General features: G+C 49.0%; 1 protein-coding gene and 1 long non-coding RNA gene across 5 annotated transcripts in view; one reads left to right on the top strand and one right to left on the bottom strand.

Annotated features, from left to right (window-relative positions):
- Positions 1 to 16534, top strand: part of FYCO1 (FYVE and coiled-coil domain containing 1) — a 69381-nt gene extending 52847 nt beyond the window's left edge. For all 4 annotated transcript variants that reach the window (XM_005877059.2, XM_005877057.2, XM_014548397.1 and 1 more), the window contains 3 exons: positions 6214 to 6424; positions 11730 to 11839; positions 13079 to 16534. In XM_005877059.2, the coding sequence (XP_005877121.1) occupies positions 6214 to 6424; positions 11730 to 11839; positions 13079 to 13154 (397 nt within the window). In that variant the 3' untranslated portion in view covers positions 13155 to 16534. The remainder of the gene's footprint in view (positions 1 to 6213; positions 6425 to 11729; positions 11840 to 13078) is intronic.
- LOC106727956 lies at positions 4016 to 5024 on the bottom strand. Its single transcript, XR_001364191.1, has 2 exons — positions 4795 to 5024; positions 4016 to 4693 (listed from the first exon to the last, which is right to left on the bottom strand). It is a non-coding gene; the product is annotated as an uncharacterized LOC106727956 (long non-coding RNA).
- Positions 16535 to 17807: the final 1273 nt, after the last annotated feature.

Genomic DNA, 17807 nt, shown 5'->3' with positions numbered 1-17807 from the left:
GAGGAGAATTCTGCTTCGTGTGGTCAACTCCTGCACAGCAGCTCATACACTGTGGTCGGGGTCAATCCTCACGGTTAGCCAGCTTGAGGGTCAGCCCCACACGTGAACAGGCAAATCAGAATTAAGACTCAGTTACAATAGGAGGGCTCCTATAACCCACACAGGGACATTCCTGGAGCACCCAGCTCCAGTGGTCAAGGAGACGGTGCCACTGGGTCACACCTACTACGTAAGACACCCTGTGAAGACTGGGAGACATAGCAGATCTTCCTAATACACGGAGACAAACACTAAGAGGTAGCCAAAATGGGGAGACAAAGAAACATGCCCCAAATGAAAGGACAGGAGAAATATCCAGAAAAAACCCAAATGAAATGGAAGCAAACAATCTACCAGATACAGAGTACAAAACAGTGGTTATAAAGATGCTCAAGAGGCACCTGTCTTGCCCAGCCAGCTGGCCAGGCTCCCCTTTCCGGAGGAGGCAGAGAGGGGAGCGCTGGGCCGGCCTGTGGGCAGGCGATGATGCCGAGCTTCTGCACGGCCCCCAACTGCACACTGAAGAGCATGCAGTCGGATTTGGCCGCCTTCAGGTTCCCGAGGGATCCGGCCAAATGCCAGAAGTGGGTGGAAAATTGTAGGAGAACAGACTTAGAAGATAAAACACCTCATCAACTAAATAAACATTATCGATATGTGCCAGACACTTTGAGACTTCTGTAATTTGTAGAACTAGTCCTTACAGGACAGTTCTTCAAGGCAATGCAATACCAACAATATTTGATCTTACCAGTCATTTGAACAATCCACAAAATAGACACAGAAAACAAATAAAAGAATTGAGTGAAGATGAAATCAGGACACTGAAACAGAAAAATAATGAGGAGGCATGGACTCCCGGCAAAAAAAGAGGGAAGGATATTGTGTGTAGAAGTAGAGTGGCTTGAAACAGGGTGCCAGGTTTGAGGAACTACATTCATTTTGTTGTTGGAGCTTTTAAAACCCATGATGTTGACAAAACTTCTGAACAGGAACAAAAACATAAAGAAATCTACAACAGCAATGCTCAGAACTCCAGTGCAGAAGAGGGTGGAGAACAGGATGAAGACATTTTACCTTTAACCCTTGAAGAGAAGCAAAACTCAAAATACTTAAAATCTTTATTTGAGGTTTTGATTCTTACGGGAAAACAAAGCATACCTCTATGGACACGAAGCTGATGAAATCCCAGAAGGTCTCTTTACTCTTGATAACTTTCAGGCACTGTTGGAGTGCCGGATAAGTTCTGGGGAAGAGGTTCTGAGAAAGCGCTTTGAGACAACAGCAGTCCACACGCTGCTAGAGATCTGTGAGAGCTGCGTGCGGGAAGAAACACTCAGGGAAGTGAGAGACTCGCACTTCTTTTCGATTATCACTGACGACGTAGTGGACATAGCAGGGGAAGAGCACCTGCCTGTGTTGGTGAGGTTTGTTGACGAAGCTCATAACCTGCGAGAGGAATTTGTGGGTTTCCTGCCTTATGAAGCTGATGCCGAAATTTTGGCTATGAAATTTCACACTACGATAACTGAGAAATGGGGATTCAACATGAAATGTTGTTGTGGCCAGGCTTACATTGTGTCCAGTGGATTTTCTTCCAAAATGAAAGTTGTTGCTTCTAGACTTTTGGAGAAATATCCCCAAGCTGTCTACACACTCTGTTCTTTCTGTGCCTTAAATGTGTGGTTGGCAAAACCGGTGCCTGTTATGAGAGTGTCTGTTAGGAACAATTGAGGAAGTTCTTTTTTCCATCGATCACCACAACTGCTTTTAGAGCTTGACAGTGTAATTTCTCTCCTCTTTCAAAACAATGAAGAAAGGGGTAAAGAACTGAAAGAAATTTGCCATTCTCGGTGGTCAGGCAGGCATGATGCTTTTGCAATTTTAGTGGACCTCCTACAAGCACTTGTTTTATGTTTAGATGGTATAAGTCATGATACAAATATTAGATGGAGTAACTATATAGCGAGCTGAGTATTTGTACTCTGTAGTGCAGTAGATTTTGATGATTTCGTTGTTACCATTGTCGTTCTTAAAAATGTTCTATCTTTTATAAGAGCTTTTGGGGAAAATCTCGAGGGGCAGACTTCTGATGTTTTCTTTGCAGCCAGTAGCTTGACTGTGGTGCTGCATTCGCTAAATGAAGTGATGGGAAATATTGAAGTTTATCGTGAATTTTGGTTTGAGGAAGCCACCAACTTGGCAACCAAACCTCATATCCAGATGAAGCTCCCTGGGAAATTCCACGGAGCTCAGCAAGGGAACCCGGAGTCTCAGCTGACCTCTGAGGGTTACTAGAAAGAAGCTCTAAGTGTTCCAACAGTGGAGCACATTATCCAGGAACTGAAAGATATATTCTCAGAACAGCACCTCAAAGCTCTTAAATGCTTATCTCTGGTCCCCTCTGTCATGGGACAGCTCAAATTCAGTACATCAGAGGCGCACCATGCTGACGTGTCCAGACACAACTTACCCAGTCCTGATACACTCTCAGCTGAGCTGCATTGTGGGAGAATCAAGTGGAAACACAGAGGAGAAGATAGAGAGCCTCCACCCACCATTTATGAAGCCCTCCACCTGCCAGACATCAAGGTTTTCCCTAGTGTTTATGCACCACTGAAGGTCCCGTGTATTCTCCCTGTGATGAAGGTTGAGAATGAACGCTATGAAAATGGGCGAAAGCGTCTCAAAGCATACCTGAGGAACACTTTGACAGACCAAAGGTCAAGTAACTTAGCTTTGCTTAACATAAACTTTGATATAAAACATGATTTGGATTTAATGGTGGACACATATATCAAATTCTGTACAACTAAGTCAGAGCTTCCTACAGATAATTCCAAAACTATCGAAAATACCTGAGAGACTATTGAAATAGGTTTTCTCTTATATTGGATATTGAAAAAAAAATCTAAGAAATTTGAAAACATAGAAAAGCTATAAGGTATATGTAGGCCACTTAATCACTGGATATCTTGAGTGCATTAGCCATTGGTGATCTGACGGTTTAAATGGCCCGTGTGAACTCTCATGCTTGGAGAACTGTCTTCCAGAGGGTGGCGTTGAAAGTGCCACACTGCACTTCTACGTGATGTCTGCTAACGTCATTTTAGACATAACATTTATTATCACTGTGGATCCCGTTGGCGGGTATTGAGTTATCAGTTATTCGAAGAAATAAATTTTGAGGAGGTGTGGGAGGAATGTGTTTCATAAAACTTTACGATGAAGTGCATGACTAACCTTTGAATGGCAGGAGTTTTAAGAATACTACAGTGGGGCCTTGACTTACGAGTGTCCCGACTAACGAGTTTTTCGAGATACAAGCCGTCTCTCTCTCTCTCTCTCTCTCTCTCTCTCTCGGCCGATTTTTTGCTTTGAGTTGCGAGCTAAAATTCGGGTTATGAGCCAGCTTCAGATACCACACCGCTAGTTGGCGCAACGAATGTCACAGTGAACGCCACAACATCAGCCCAGCATCACGTGTCTCACTCGTTCACTTTTGATTTGACATACGAGTAATTTGAGTTACGAGCTCCGTCACGGAACGAATTAAACTCGTAAGCCAAGGCCCCACTGTATTAGAAATCTGTAATGGACAGTTAAGGGAATTGCCAGATAGTGAAAGAAACGTGAGCTTGCCAAACAAGGATTTCAGTGTAGATTTTGTCTTTATTCAATGATCTTAAAGGAACAAGTTACTGTTAAACATTGAAGGAAGAACCTGCCATTGTTCTACATCTGGGTGTTGCTGTTTACATTCCTTTGTTGAGCCTATATCTTCATAAGCTTTTTAGCAAGTATATGTCAAACACTTCTGTTTCATGGTCAAGGCAGGATCAGGGGTCATGGGTACTGACAACAGATTGGTCTGTTTTATCCTGTCTTTTTCCATGACTGTATCTACTGCCTCGTCTTGATTTATTTTTTTATTTTTATTTTTTTTAGAAGAAAAAAACAACACAGTACATGTGTATATATTTTCAAACATATTCTAGTTTAAAACATTACAAAGCTGGTGCTTGTCAAATTCTTAAGTGCCCACATTGACAAATCCTAATAGATAATAACGTGTGTGGTAAAGTTTTTAAGTTCAAGAGGAACCTGGAAGTCTTTCATTATTTTGGCAAATCCCAAAGACATACATTTTATTGGCATATACTCTGCGTAGGTTTCTGCATGGCCCATTTCTTCTTCATCCTCTTCCTCCGGTTCATCTTCCTCTTTTACAACAGGAACCTTCATGGTCGGGGAAAAACTCCTCATCTTCATGTCATTTACCCATATTCTTGCTACCTCTTTATTAGAAGACTCCTTCTTTACTGGGCCGTTGCTTACATCAGTAGCTGCTGTTGCAACTGGCTGAGTGATATTAGCTGGTGGCTTCAGTTTCATGAGTTCATTCAGACTATTATTTTTCAGAAGGTCCTTCAGTTGAACCTGGTCTTTTGAAGGTGCAGAGGTCACGGCATTTCGTACTGCTGGTACTGAGACCGAAGGGCGTGTGTTTGCAGAGGTCTGGATAAACTTTGCTAAAGTGATGGTTTGCCTATTCGTTGTTACAGGTGGTGTTTTAGTCATTACAATTGTAGATCCCAAGGTCGGAAGTTGATTTATTTGATTCAGCACAAATGTTGTTGTAGACGGAGGCTGCCTAACATTTAACAGTGCTGGAGTAGGTACCGTCTCTGGTTCTTGTTTAACAGGAACTGCTGCTTCAGTCTCCAAACCTAGTTCTAATGTACTAAGTGGCACTGACTGGTGAACTGAAGGGGTAGGTGTTGGAGCTGCAAGCCCCGCATCTCCACCATCAATATCAAAGAGGTCATTCGGACTAATTCCACTCTCACTCAAAGCAGCAAGCAGTAAATCTTGTCCTGGCTCCACCATTTTTCCTTGCGGGATGCGATGCCGGTACACCTTCTCCCGGGCGGCGAGAGTTTGGAGAACCACAGGCGACGGGAGCGGAGGCGGCGGCGGCGGCGGCGTCTCTCATCTTGATTTATAAGCAAAACCTAGAAAACCTACAAAAAATGTGTTTTGTCGTTTATCTAGGAATAACACAGAAAATATTCTATTATTTTTGGTGAAGAAAGTCAATTTTGTACAGTTTATTTTGACATAAATAAAATGTGAATTTGTTTTTTAAAAAAAAGATGTTCAAGAAACTTAGTGAGAACTTCAACAGCATGAAAAAGGACATAGAAACCATAAAAAAGGACCAGTGAGAAATGATTAATACAAAAATGTGAAATGAAGAATATAGTATAAGAAATAAACAGTCAGCCCTAACCGGTTTGGCTCAGTGGAGTGAGTGTCAGCCTGCAGACTAATAGGTCCCAGGGTTCGATTCCAGTAAGGGCATGTACCTTGGTTGCGGGCACATCCCCAATGGGAGGTGTGCAGGAGGCAGCTAATCGATGTTTCTCTCCCATTGATGTTTCTAACTCTCTATCCCTCTCCCTTCCTCTCTGTAAAAAATCAATAAAATATATTTTTAAAAAAAGAAGAAGAAAGAAACAGTCAGTTATGTGAAGTAGAGGTTTGAATCAGCAATTTGGAAGACAAGGTAGCAGAAACTATCCAATCAGTGCAGCAAAAAGAAAAGAATTTAAAAGATAAAAATGAGGATACTTTAAGGAAATTTTGGTACAACATGAAATATAATAACATCTGCATCATAGGGGTACCTAAAGGAAAAGTGAAAGAACAAGGGTTTGAGAAACCTATTTGAAAAAATAATAAGTGAAAACTTCCCTAATCTGGAGAAGGTAAACAAAACATAAGTCCAGGAAGTGTAGAGTCCCAAACAAGACCAATCCAAAGAGGCCCACACCAAGACCCATCATAATTAAAATGGCAAAGATTAGAGACAAAGAGAGAATATTAAAAGCTGCAAGAGAAAGGCAGTTAGTTACCTATAAGGGAGCTTCCATAAGATTGTCAGTTGATTTCTCAACAGAAACATTTCAAGCCAGAAGGAATTGGTACGAAATAGTCAAAGTGATAAAAATCAAGGATCTACAACCAAGACTATGTTACCCAGCAAGGCTATCATTTAACATTGAAGGAGAAATAAATAGCTTCCTAGACAAGAAAATGCTGAAGGAGTTTATTACCATTAAATCATTTTACCCATGTTGATCAGGTCCCTCTCTGCATTTGTTTTTTTAGGGTAAAATTGCCCTTCACAGTGGATGAGATTGCCAGCTTTGGGGAGGGTAGCAGGGAGCTGTTTGTGAGGTCCAGTACCTACAGCCTCATCTCCATCACCGTGGCCGAGACCGGCCTCACCATCAGCTGGGTCTTCTCCTCCGACCCCAAGAGTATCTCCTTCAGTGTGGTCTTCAGGGAGGCAGAGGCCACTCCGCTGGATCAGTGCAAGGTAAGGAGGCCAGCTCCCTGCCAGCGGGCGCAGGCTCACATCAGGACGCCTGGCCAGGCCCTCCCTACAGCAGGGCCACGGCCGTCCTGCCTTCTGCTGGGCAGGCCTTTCTTGAAATGTTCCGGGCCCCAGCTGTGAGAGGGACACGGAGAGAAACCAGGGTGGGAGAGCCCTCTGGCTGCATCCCAGAGCAGGCACGGCACCTGGGCTTGTCCAGCTTGGGGAAGGAGAGACCTGAAGCTCAGGAGAGCCGTCTTCAAATGTCTGGAGGTCACTCCTTTGTCAGACAGCTTCAGTCTGACCTTCAGATAGATCGGTAGTTGAAACGTTGAGGAATGCAGACGGATGGCTCAATGTAAGGATTATTTTTTAACAGAGTCGTGCAGAGCAAGAAGTATCACTGTGAGAGATCACCATCTCCCGAGATCCCTACATCTCACCACAAAACAGCCACTGTCACTTGGGTTGGTTGGGCTTGAAATCTTCACGCCAGAGACCAGTTCATACGCTCCTGAGACATCCTAAGCTTACAATATTGACGGTGGTCTGGACCACTGTTCTCAACCGGGACCTCACGTTAGAAACACCTGGGGAGCGTCTTTAAACCCTCCGCCAAGGCCACTCCCCAGACCACGAAGTGAGGTCCTCGTGTGTCAGGGGCACAGACATCCCTAGTGATTGCAGTGAGCGGCCAGGTTGAGGGCCACGGGGCTGGATCAAGGGGAGGAAGTCAGAGTGCAGAGGGTGGGTGGAATTTGGGACACGAGCAGGTGAACAGGACCCGTGGTGGCGATTGAATGTGGGGTGAGGAAGAAGGTCAGAATCCATGCCTGTTCCTCTGCAGGGACAGGGTGCAGGGGACAATGGATGAGAGCTGGTTTGGGTAAAAACCCCAGTTCTGTTTGAAGCACTGAGTGGAGGGAATGGTGAGGACAGTCGGCCACGCTGAATGGGAGCTGGGGTGGATCCCGGGCCTTAATATGGTTGCCAAATCTCCATTTTCCAAAATTGCAAGAAACAGGATAGAGAAGAGCAATTTGGGGTGCCCTGAGGGGCTCGGGGTAGGGGTGGGAAGGCCCCCGAGCTGAAGGCAGCCTCGTTCATTCTTATCTGAACACTGCTCTGCCCTCTCATCATTTTGGGGGCTGACAGCCATGCTACCTACCTGGCTTTGGGGCACTTCCTTCCTGAGAGGTGGCGATGCCCCAGCCCGGAGGTCCTGGAGCTTGTGGTCTGAGAGTGGACCCAGGGCCACCTGCCGACTGGGCACCCGGAGGGTGGTGCCTCGCTCTGTGGGGCAGGTCTTCGTCCGGTTTGCAGATAAGCAAGCTGAGGTGCGTAGTGACTTGCCTGTGTGGTTGGTTGAGCAGCAGTGATACCGATGCACTTACCAGCTCCGCTCTGACCCTTCTGCACAGCCAAGAGCTTATACCAGCACCTTTGCTGTTAACCCTCCCTGTCCCCAAACCCACCGAGCGCCTAGCACTGCAACCACCCAGATTAACACTGTGGGTGTTTGTGGCCCGGAGGGAGGAGGTGACTAAATCAGATGTCCAGACCTTTGCCATTCCACCTGCCCACATGTGGCTGAGCCCGGGGTCTCTCCCCTTCCCAGTCACTCACCTGCCACACCTGTGTGGTTCTTACCAGGAATCACGCCTCCTCTCTGGCTTCCAGGTGCCTTCCTGGGTTATGACCACCATTGTCTTTCCTACAGTGGACGCCAGGGGGCAGAAGAAGCCCATCTACGGGGGGAATGAGCTGGGTGCTCAGTTGCTACTCTGCCTTCACAGGCCCCTGTCCCCAGCCAGCTGTAGGTGGAGGTGGTTATTTCTGTCTGAGGTCCCCAAACAAACAGATGTCACCCTGGGGAAGGTCCGGCACACGTCCTCAGCATCTGTCCTGGGGACCCCCCTGTGTGGCCCCCTGACAGCCTGGGTCTTACGAGAAACAACGGGTGCAGTGTGATTGTGGAGGTGCAGACACAGGAAGTGTGCGCATGCTTGCAGTCTGTTCACAACCATTTATTGAGCTTCTGCTCTGTACCGGGCTCTGTGGGGCCCGTGGGATCTGCCCTTGAAGAGCTCACAATAGAACCAGAGCCCTAGTGAAAAGGCAGCCATGATTCACAGGGTGAGTGTCATAATCAGAGGGAGTGGGCACTGTGGTCACCTAACCCAGCCTGGGGGCCAGTGATTGGGGCAGGAGACCCTGGGCCAAACCAAGAGAAGCATATGGGGCCATGGGTTAGAGAAGAAGTGTCCAGGCAGGAGCAGCACAGCAGAAGGCCGGCCCCGACTCTGGTGGCACCGGTCAGAGACACACACCCCTTGCCACACCCTCTCCAGGGTGACTTCCTCCATGCCTGGACACCGAGCTAGAGTCTGAATTTGGGAAGGCACTTGTTAAAGAAACAGTACACCAGGAACTCAAGGCTACCCTTGTGAGGACCCAGGCTTGGCCAGAGAAGCTCGATGGCCACCTAGGGCCACAGAGGGAGTCAGGGGAGGAACCGGGACTGGGAACAGGACCTTTAAATTCTTACTTTTTAAAAATATATATTTTTTTATTGATTTCAGAGAGGAAGGGAGGAGAGATAGAAACATCAATGATGGAGAGAGAAACATTGATCGCTTGCTTCCTGCACCACCTCCCCCCACCACCCACCCCAAATACACTGGGGATTGAGCCTGCAACCCGAGCATGTGTCCTGACTGGGAATCGAACCGTGACCTCCTGGTTCATAGGTAGATGCTCAACCACTGAGCCACGCCAGTCAGGCTAACGTCTTACTTTTTAAATAGCTTTATCGAGATATCACTCACCATTTAATGGGTACAAGTCATTGGGGTTTTGTTTTGTTTTGTTTTTAGGTTTATTCACTAAGTTTTGCAACTACCACCACTGTCTACTCTGATACCATTTTTATCACATCCCCCAAAAATATGGACCCACTAGCAGTTCTAACCTCTACCCAGCAGCCACCAGCTCATTCTCACTATGGGCTTGCCTATGCTGGACATTTCATGTGAATGGAATCAGACAGTATGTGGCCTTTTTAACTGGCTTTTTCCATTTAGCATAGAACCTCGCTTTGAACCAGGACCCCACGACACCGGAGCCCATAGGAAGATCAGCTAAACCAACGTGGACTGTTTTACAGACACATCAGCTACACCAGGGCATGGCCACTCAGGCATGGAGGCCAAGGAGGTGTCCCCAGACATCACCGCCGAGCCGTCTCCGGTTTATGCCATTATCGTCCCGTCACCTCAACTGCATGAGCTCTGACACCAGAGCAGTTATGAATCTCCCCTAGACGTCTTGATGTATTTATTTAAAGTAATGAAGAGTCTTATTTTAAATGTATCCTCTTCAGAGGACCTGCCTTAATGAGCCCTTGGTTGTTGCTTTGTCATCAAGGCTGTGACTGTAGGTAGAAGATGCAGGGCGCACAGGTGACCCTGTAGAAAGGGCAGCCCTTCTGCCCAGCAGCTCCTTCCTACCTGTGCTTGCAGGAGGCCTCAGGCCAGGCTCAGAAGTTTTAGGTCATGGACCACATCCATGAACTAACCACCCCAACCACTCGGCTCCCCGGAAACCTCAGACCCCAGTGGAATTAGAATATTATCGAACATGAATGAAACTTAACGAGATAATGTGCAGAAGTAGCTGCCTCAGAGCCCACACATAGTAGGTCCTCATGTATCTCTGTCCCCTCCAGGCTTGTCTTGGGCCCATCCTACTCCCTCACCACCAGCAGCCTCCAGCCAGAGTGAATGTACTGTGGTGTCAGGAACACACCCAGGCACTCTCCCATGCCTTCGGGATCTCCCTTTTAATTTCTCTTTTACTTGTGTGTTATTTAGAGTGTGTGATGTAGTTTCCAAGTATTTGGGGATTTTGCAGAGATCTATTCATTTTTTTTATTTAATCCCATTGTCAGAAAACACACTTTGTATAATTTGAATCCGTTTAGATGTAAGTTGTTTTTTTTACAGCCTAATAGAATACCTGGTGAATGTTCCAAGTGCACTTGGAGAGAATGTGTATTCTGCTGTTGTTGGGTGGAGTGTTCTATAATTATCAATTAGGTCAAATTGTTGATAGTGTTGTACAAGTCTTCTATTTCTTTTTTTTAAGTTTGCATTTTTTATTGATTTTTAGAGAGAGGGGAAAGGAGAGACATCATTGAGAGAGAGAAACATTGATCAGTTGCCTCCCAAAAAGGCCCCGACCAGGGATCGAACCCTCAACCTTTCAGTGTTCAGGACGTTGCTCCAACCCACTGAACCACACTGGCCAGGGCCTATTTTCTTATTGAGTTCCTGTCTACTTATCCCCTCAATTATTGAGAGATATTGAAATATCCAACTATAATTGTGAATTTATTTTATTTCTCCTTATAATTATACTTTTTTGTGTGTGTGTGCTTCATGTGTTTTGAAGCTCTGTCATCAGGAGCATAAATGTGTAGGATTATGTCCTCTTGATGAATTGACAACTTTATCGTCATAAAATTATCCCTGGTCTTATTCTTTGATATAATATTCACTTTGATATTAATATAGTCAATCCAGCTTTCTTTTGACTAGTGTAGCATGGTACATCTTTTTACATCCTTGTACTTTTAACGTATTTGCATATTTACATTTAAATAGCATTTCTTATAGGTGTGAAGGGGTTGGGTCTTGCTTTTATCCAACCTGATCATCTCTGCCTTTTAATTGGGATGTTTAGACTATTTACATTTAATGTGATTATTGATGAGATTAGGTTTGCGTATACATCTTCCTGTTTGTTTTCTGATTGTCCTGTCTGGTGGTTGTTTCCTTAGCAGTGAGCTAAGGCTCGTCTTGTTCTCTCAGAGATACCTGACCTTCATTGCCTATGTCCAGTCTCTTGAAAACTGCTGCTTTGTATGAAACTGGGGCCAACAGGAAACAGCCAGGCAGATGGATTTCACCTAGAATGAGCCCCAGCTTCCTAAAGCCAGAAGGGGCTGCTTCTGCAGATGGTGGGCGTTCCGGCACTGGCCATGGTCAGAGGGGGCTGGGGTCTACTCCTTTGGGGTGTTGACCAGTTCATGATCTGGATGAAACTCATACCTACCCCTGCGACAAGTTATCACCAAACCATGACGTGTGGAAGGCACCCCAGTACCCCTAGGGGCTGATCCCAGCCCAGCTCAGCTCTGACCTCAGACAGGGCACTCAGTTTCCTGCCCCAAATAAAGGGTCTTCCCAGAGGGTCCATGGGGCCCTTTCAGCCTCTGATGGTTTTCCTTACCTGCTTTTCCTCCCAGGTCCTCATTCCCACCACCCGATGCAATTCCCACAAGGAGAACATCCAGGGCCAGCTCAAGGTCCGAACACCAGGCATCTACATGCTCATCTTCGACAACTCCTTCTCCAGGTAGGGGCCTCCTCTTGCATCAGCATCCAGACCACCCACCTGCCACCTGGTCTCAAGAACAGAGGTGGACACTGAAAATAGATTAATTAATTATCATTCCTTTATTATTAAGAGTTCTTTGATTTTAGACCCCTATACTACAGTGTTCCAATGTGTTGCCAGTTTTATGAACACACAAGCTGATACTTACAGCCTTACTACATGTCGAGTATGTTCTCAGCCCTCCACACTCACGGACTCACTTCTGCCCACAGCATCCCCAGGTAGTAGGGACCATCTCTCTCCTAATGTTACTGCTAAGGGCTGAGGGCCGGGGGAAATGAGTGACATTCCCAAGTCACACAGCTAGTGATGGAGCCAGATTTGAACACAGCTGGCCAGCTCCAGACTCTGAACTCAACCGACATGCTCTCCTGCCTCTCTGATGTCCAAGTTCCCCATGTCCAGGCCACAGAAAGGCTCAGTAAATACAGTGGAAGGATTCAATGGGTGGGTGGGTGAAGTGACAGATTGTTGAAAGAGAGAGGAATAAAAGAATGACGGCTAAAGCTAGGGATAAACAGGATAGAACTGTGAGGCGAAGTCCCTGGCCTGCTTGTCAGGGAGCAGGGGCTTCGTGTGCCGCCTCTGGGAAGCCCTGTATCAAAGCAGCAGGTCCAGGTCCAGGAGTGGAGGGGTTGGGGGGTGAGATGGCAATGTAGGGAGATAGAGCTTGAAGGGCAGCCAAGGAAGGACGTGGGAGAGGACCGGCATTGATGAGCATCGCCCATAAGCCAGGGCTCGTGGAGACATGAGACGGGAGCTCCGGTTATGGCCACCTATCCCTTTGATGTCTTCTGGCTCCAGCATAAGCCCTTAATTGGGGCTGCCTCTTAGGAGACCTGCCTGATCAGCACGCAGCCACGTCTCTTCTGTGTGGTGCCCAAGCTGGTGGCCACATCCCCCCTCCTGGGCCCCCTTCCCAATCCACTTGGGTTTTCAGCAGAATAACTGGGTAGAGCACTCTGAAAGTCCATGGTGATGTTCATGGTGATGTCCCAGGGCCCCTGATTCTTTGCAGAAACAGAGCTCAGCTGGCCAGACAGGAAATTGGGTGCGGCCCAGGCCTCTGAGCAGAGGTCCCCTCAAAGGGCTCTCTGTGCCAACCGGCACCCTCGCCCTCCAGGCCCCTGCAGCCTCGGCCTCTCGGCCTCTCGGCTCTCAAGGTAACACCCTCCATGTCCATCTCTGTTTCCTCAGGTTTGTCTCCAAAAAAGTATTTTTCCACTTGACGGTCGACCGGCCCGTGATCTACGATGGGAGTGATTTCCTGTAGCCTCCGCACCTGGATTTCAGCAGTTTTCACTTCACCCACAGGAAACACTACTCTCTCACCTGCCACATAAAACACTAAAACAAAAACAACAAAAACAGCCCAGCCACTGAAAAGCTGATCAACTATGCAACTCGACAACACCCTGGCTGCTCTCCTGGCTGCATGGTCCGGGCAGCGTGCACTCAGCCCGCAGCTCAGCTCCCAGGGGCTCACGCAGCCTTTCCCTCGCTGCCTCGCCCCCGAAGGGGCACTGCCGGAGGGCTCACCACTCCTGAGCACAGTTGGTTCCAAGCCTCCTGGGGAGTTTCACAGGCCAGAGGTGGTACCTACCTCTGCCCATGGAAAGAGTTGCCCTGCTCTGCCAGCCTGGCCCGGCATCCTGAGAGACCATGAGCCAGATGCCCTTGCCGGACCCGGTGAGGCCTTGGGTCCCAGGGTCATCATGAGAGTCAGGGTGCCAGGGGCCCTCACGAGACCTCAACCAGCCTCCTCCGGCCATGTTCCTGTCCCTTCCACCCCAGTCAGCTTGGCGTTGCTCCCACACTCAGCAATTCCAGAGGCCCCTCCGACTGCCCGTTTCTCCTGGGCCTTCTGCTGGGCAATTCTGTCCGTGAGCAAAGCCCTTCATCACCCAGGCCTCTCAGATCTCCCCTAAGAATCAGAACTGAAAGTAATCCATGGAACAGAACCCACCACACTCAGAGCCTGCGGAAGCCACCCCATACAGACGGTGAAAGCCCAACACCGGTTAACACCAATCTGTGACCAGAAAGCAGGCTCGTGCTTGGCCTGCAGGTCCCACTTCTCGGCTGATGGCCTTCATTTATACAAATAGGAGCTGCCTCGCATGCAGATACGTTTACTAATGATCATAATCGGGATGAGAACCACTTTCAAAAACGGGCCTTCTTAAGTCTTAGGTAACTCACGTGTAAACAGGCACGACTCATGAATCTGCTCTGTTCACCATTTGGTCCCGATTCCCTGGCACCACTTGCCCACTTCCTGCTGCTCAGCCGGAACCTGATGCCCAGGAGCCACCTCCCCTGAGGAGCCACCTCCCCTGGGGCAGATGCTTCCTTTTCCTGGTCTTTGGCCCTTTGCTTCACCCACCGCAGAAGCTCACCTTTGATGGCCTCTGTTCCTGTTCAGGGGAGCCAGCCACCTGTAGCCAGGGCCTCGGTCCTTCCTGCTGAACAGAACATCTAACAAGGCAGCCCACGCTGACCGGGGCTGAGGGAGAGAGCGCTGGGCCCCGGCAGCCCTCTGTCATCCATGAGCCTGGCCTGGCCAGTTCTGAGAGCTTGAGGCTGGGCCAGGGCCCCCGACTAAGAGCAGCACTGACCCTGCATGCACTGTGCCCCAGCAGAGCACTCCTGGGGCGGGGGTTGGAGGAAATGGCTTCTGCAATGGGCTCAGACCCCTCGTTCAAGCAGGAGACTGGGCACTTGGGTTCGTTGAAGTGGGGCGTGGGGAATGGTGAACAACCTTCAGGAGAAAAGCTGGGCCTTGTGCTCTCTCCTTGGAGCCACCAGAGCTCTAGCATCTACGGCCAAGGGCCTGGTGGCGCCCTGCACCAGAGCCACACGGCAAGGCCGGAGACCGCACAGCATGTGCTTGTCTTTAGGTGTGCCACAGCCCGAGACTGAAGGCTTCAGAGCTCGTTGTTCTGCCTGTGAATCCGTCCCCTCCCCCCTTCCAGGAAAGCATAATAGAAAGTAGCTGCTCACGTGAAAGAAACTAACAGTTAATGGAGAACGCAGGGCAGTCTGGGATCTGGTGAGAGCTTAGCTTTCGCAGGATCCCGGGAACCAGCATCTAGTGAGTAGCTGACAGGGTTCCTGTGAAAGGCCTGGGACATTCTATTCACGAGGTCCTGCTGCAGCTTTAAGACCACTTGGCCTGTCAACCCAGAGCCACTCCTGGGGAGCAGGGACCCTTCATGGTGAGCACCCCTGGAGCATTGACTGCAGTTGCAAAAGGGCCTTTGGTGGTGGGAGGACTGTCCGATCAATCCCCAGGTCATGGCCAGCCCCTGTAGCATATTTTTTGTGTTGGATGCACTCCTGTCCGTTACTTTGCGTGTGAGCTCGGGTTTGCTGTGCACTCTGCAGCTGGAGACTGCCTTGCCTCCTGAGTTGTGGCAACAGCTTTATTATTCTAAGCAGAGTCCCAGCTTTACTGAGGCTTTGGGGTTGGGGTACTTTTAAAATGCAAATGACAATGAAGATCTAGTGAAGGTGGTAGCCCAGCCAGTAGACAAAATGGCCCTAGAAATCAACAAGGAGGAAACACCTTGAGGTCCCAGGTAATTAAAAAGGAAAAACAGCTGGCCCAGCTCTGAGTAAGTCACTTATTTTTTAATATTGATGCTGGCTGGCTTGTTCACTACGGCCTCAGAAGCCACCACTAATCCAGCACCCTGAGCACAGGGCCTGTCGGGAAGCGGGTTTGGGTGAAGTGTGGCCTCTACAGAGCCCACCGCACTCAGGTCGACTGGACCAGGAGCAGACAAATTCTCCAGCAGGAACCTGGAACGGGAAAACCCCATGGGGTTTGGGAAGTGGAAAGAAGCCTCATACTGTAACTCAAAAATGAAGGGGATGGTTTCTCCAAACATGTTCATTGTCACCAACCTAACGCGGTGAAGCCATTTCACTCATGAAAGGAAGTCCCCCGGCTGAGGATGAAACCTCAGTCTGTGGCTTATGGTACCAATTAGATGTCCACTGCTACACTCTCAGGACTGTCATTTCTTAAGTCTGTGTTGGTAACTCCCTGTGAGAACCCCATGCTGGGCGGGGGTTGAGAATTATAGCAGAGAAACCCTTTGTGGTGCTCAGAGCCGAGGGTTGCCCTTCACAGCCACTGCTGTCAGCTGTCCATCTTACAAAACTCCCAAAAGGCGCTTTTTAGTGGAACTTTGGTAAAGTTTTTCTCATTTCATTGTGACTCAAGGAAGTGGGAAAAAACTGAATAAAGCCTTTTCCCTCTTAATCACTTTAAAAATAATGAACCATATCTTTAAATATCGGGAAGCATTTTGATAAAAAGGCTTCCATAGAACCTGGTTATCCAGAGACGCTCTTGCCTGGTGGCTACAGAGCAACACCCGGGCCTCAGGTGCACGGCTTCTGAGCGGAATTGCACTTTCATCGACTAACCCTCAGTCCTCGTGGCCTCATGGGATAGTGGGCCTGGGCACCCGGTTCATTCTGACCTGCCAAAGAATTACCCAGAAGCACATCAAATGCCAACACCCCACCTGCACAGTGGGGGTGAGAACCTTTTGTATCCCCAAACATTTCTTTACAGCCTCTGCTGCACCGTTTGGAAGTGTATTTTTAACCTCAGGATTTAAATAAACACTATGACATTGAGGATGGTGTCATCTTTAATTCCATTGGGATGTAAGGCACACAGTGAAGTTACCCAGACCAGAGTCAGGTTAAGCTGCCTTGCTGGGAGATTGGTTCTGAGAAGTCCAGCACGGCCTGATCTCTGGATACTTCCCAGCCCACTTGGGCGGGTGTTGAGACCTGCCTGGGCCAATCCCCATTCCAGCCCACCGCCCTCCACCAGGCAAGCTGCCCTCGGCTCACATGTCCCAGCCCTTCCACAGTACAGCGCTGTGAGCAAAGGGCGGGCGTCTGATTTACCAGAAGAGTGGGGTGGGGAGGTCATGGATGGCTTAAAACCACAATGAGTCCACCAGTGGTACAGGCCGGGCAGCTGGCAGAGGGAGGAGTGCAGGCTCCCAACTTACACGGCTCTAGTGGGGTCAGGCCCGGGGCGGTGTCCCAGTCACTCCTGGACCAGTCAGATTGAGGTCAGGCTGGGCTGTCCACACCTTACACTCCACATCTGGGGATGCCAGAGCTCCTTCCCTTGGTTTCCCTGTGACTCATAGAACCCCTCCCAGCCCCCTTCCCTGCAACCCTCCCCATTCTCCCGTGGCCTTCCCTTTAGTCAGCCGTTTCGGAGTAACTTTCTGCATCTGTGTGCTCCCTGGCTCCGTTCATCCCCCCCTCCCTCCTTTTCCTCACTCACAGCATTGAGCACTGCCAGGGTGATCCAGTTACTGAATCCTTAGGGACTGGCCAATCACTGGTCGGTCCCTATGCCTTGGTCAGCTGTAAGCCCTCAGCAATGCCATTGGCAAACTTGGTGAGGGACAGAAGCTCCTGGAACTCCCTTGGCCTATGAGAGGTTTGGAGAGGGTGCAGGCGAGGTGAGCAATCAGTGGCTCCTCCCCCTGTCCTCCCTCTTGTTATGTCCTCAATCCAAGCCTCACTCTGTCCTACGACCAGCCTGAAGTAACGGAAGATTGGTTCATCCAAGCACCCGAAACAGCACAGGGTCTCTGTAGATGGAACAGTCCCTCTAGAGGCCTGGTGGCTTTGCGGGGTGGGGGCTGGAACAAGAGCCGAGACACAAATGTACGTGCTGTGTCTGGGGCTGGGATCTGGGGGCCTCCATGTCAGAATCCCCATCGCACCTCCCCCACCCGCTAAAGCCCAGGATGACCTAAGTCTACCCCAGGTTTTCCAAGGCCCATGCTTGCTCCCAGGCTCCTGGCCAGCTCAGTGTCACCAGCTCCGTGGCACGTGGAGGGACCACGCCTCCTCAGGCCACGTGCGTCCCTTGGTGCTG

This window comes from Myotis brandtii, unplaced genomic scaffold (assembly GCF_000412655.1).
Source record: "Myotis brandtii unplaced genomic scaffold, ASM41265v1 scaffold506, whole genome shotgun sequence".
Lineage (NCBI taxonomy): Eukaryota > Metazoa > Chordata > Mammalia > Chiroptera > Vespertilionidae > Myotis > Myotis brandtii.
This window is presented reverse-complemented; position numbering and strand designations above follow the sequence as displayed.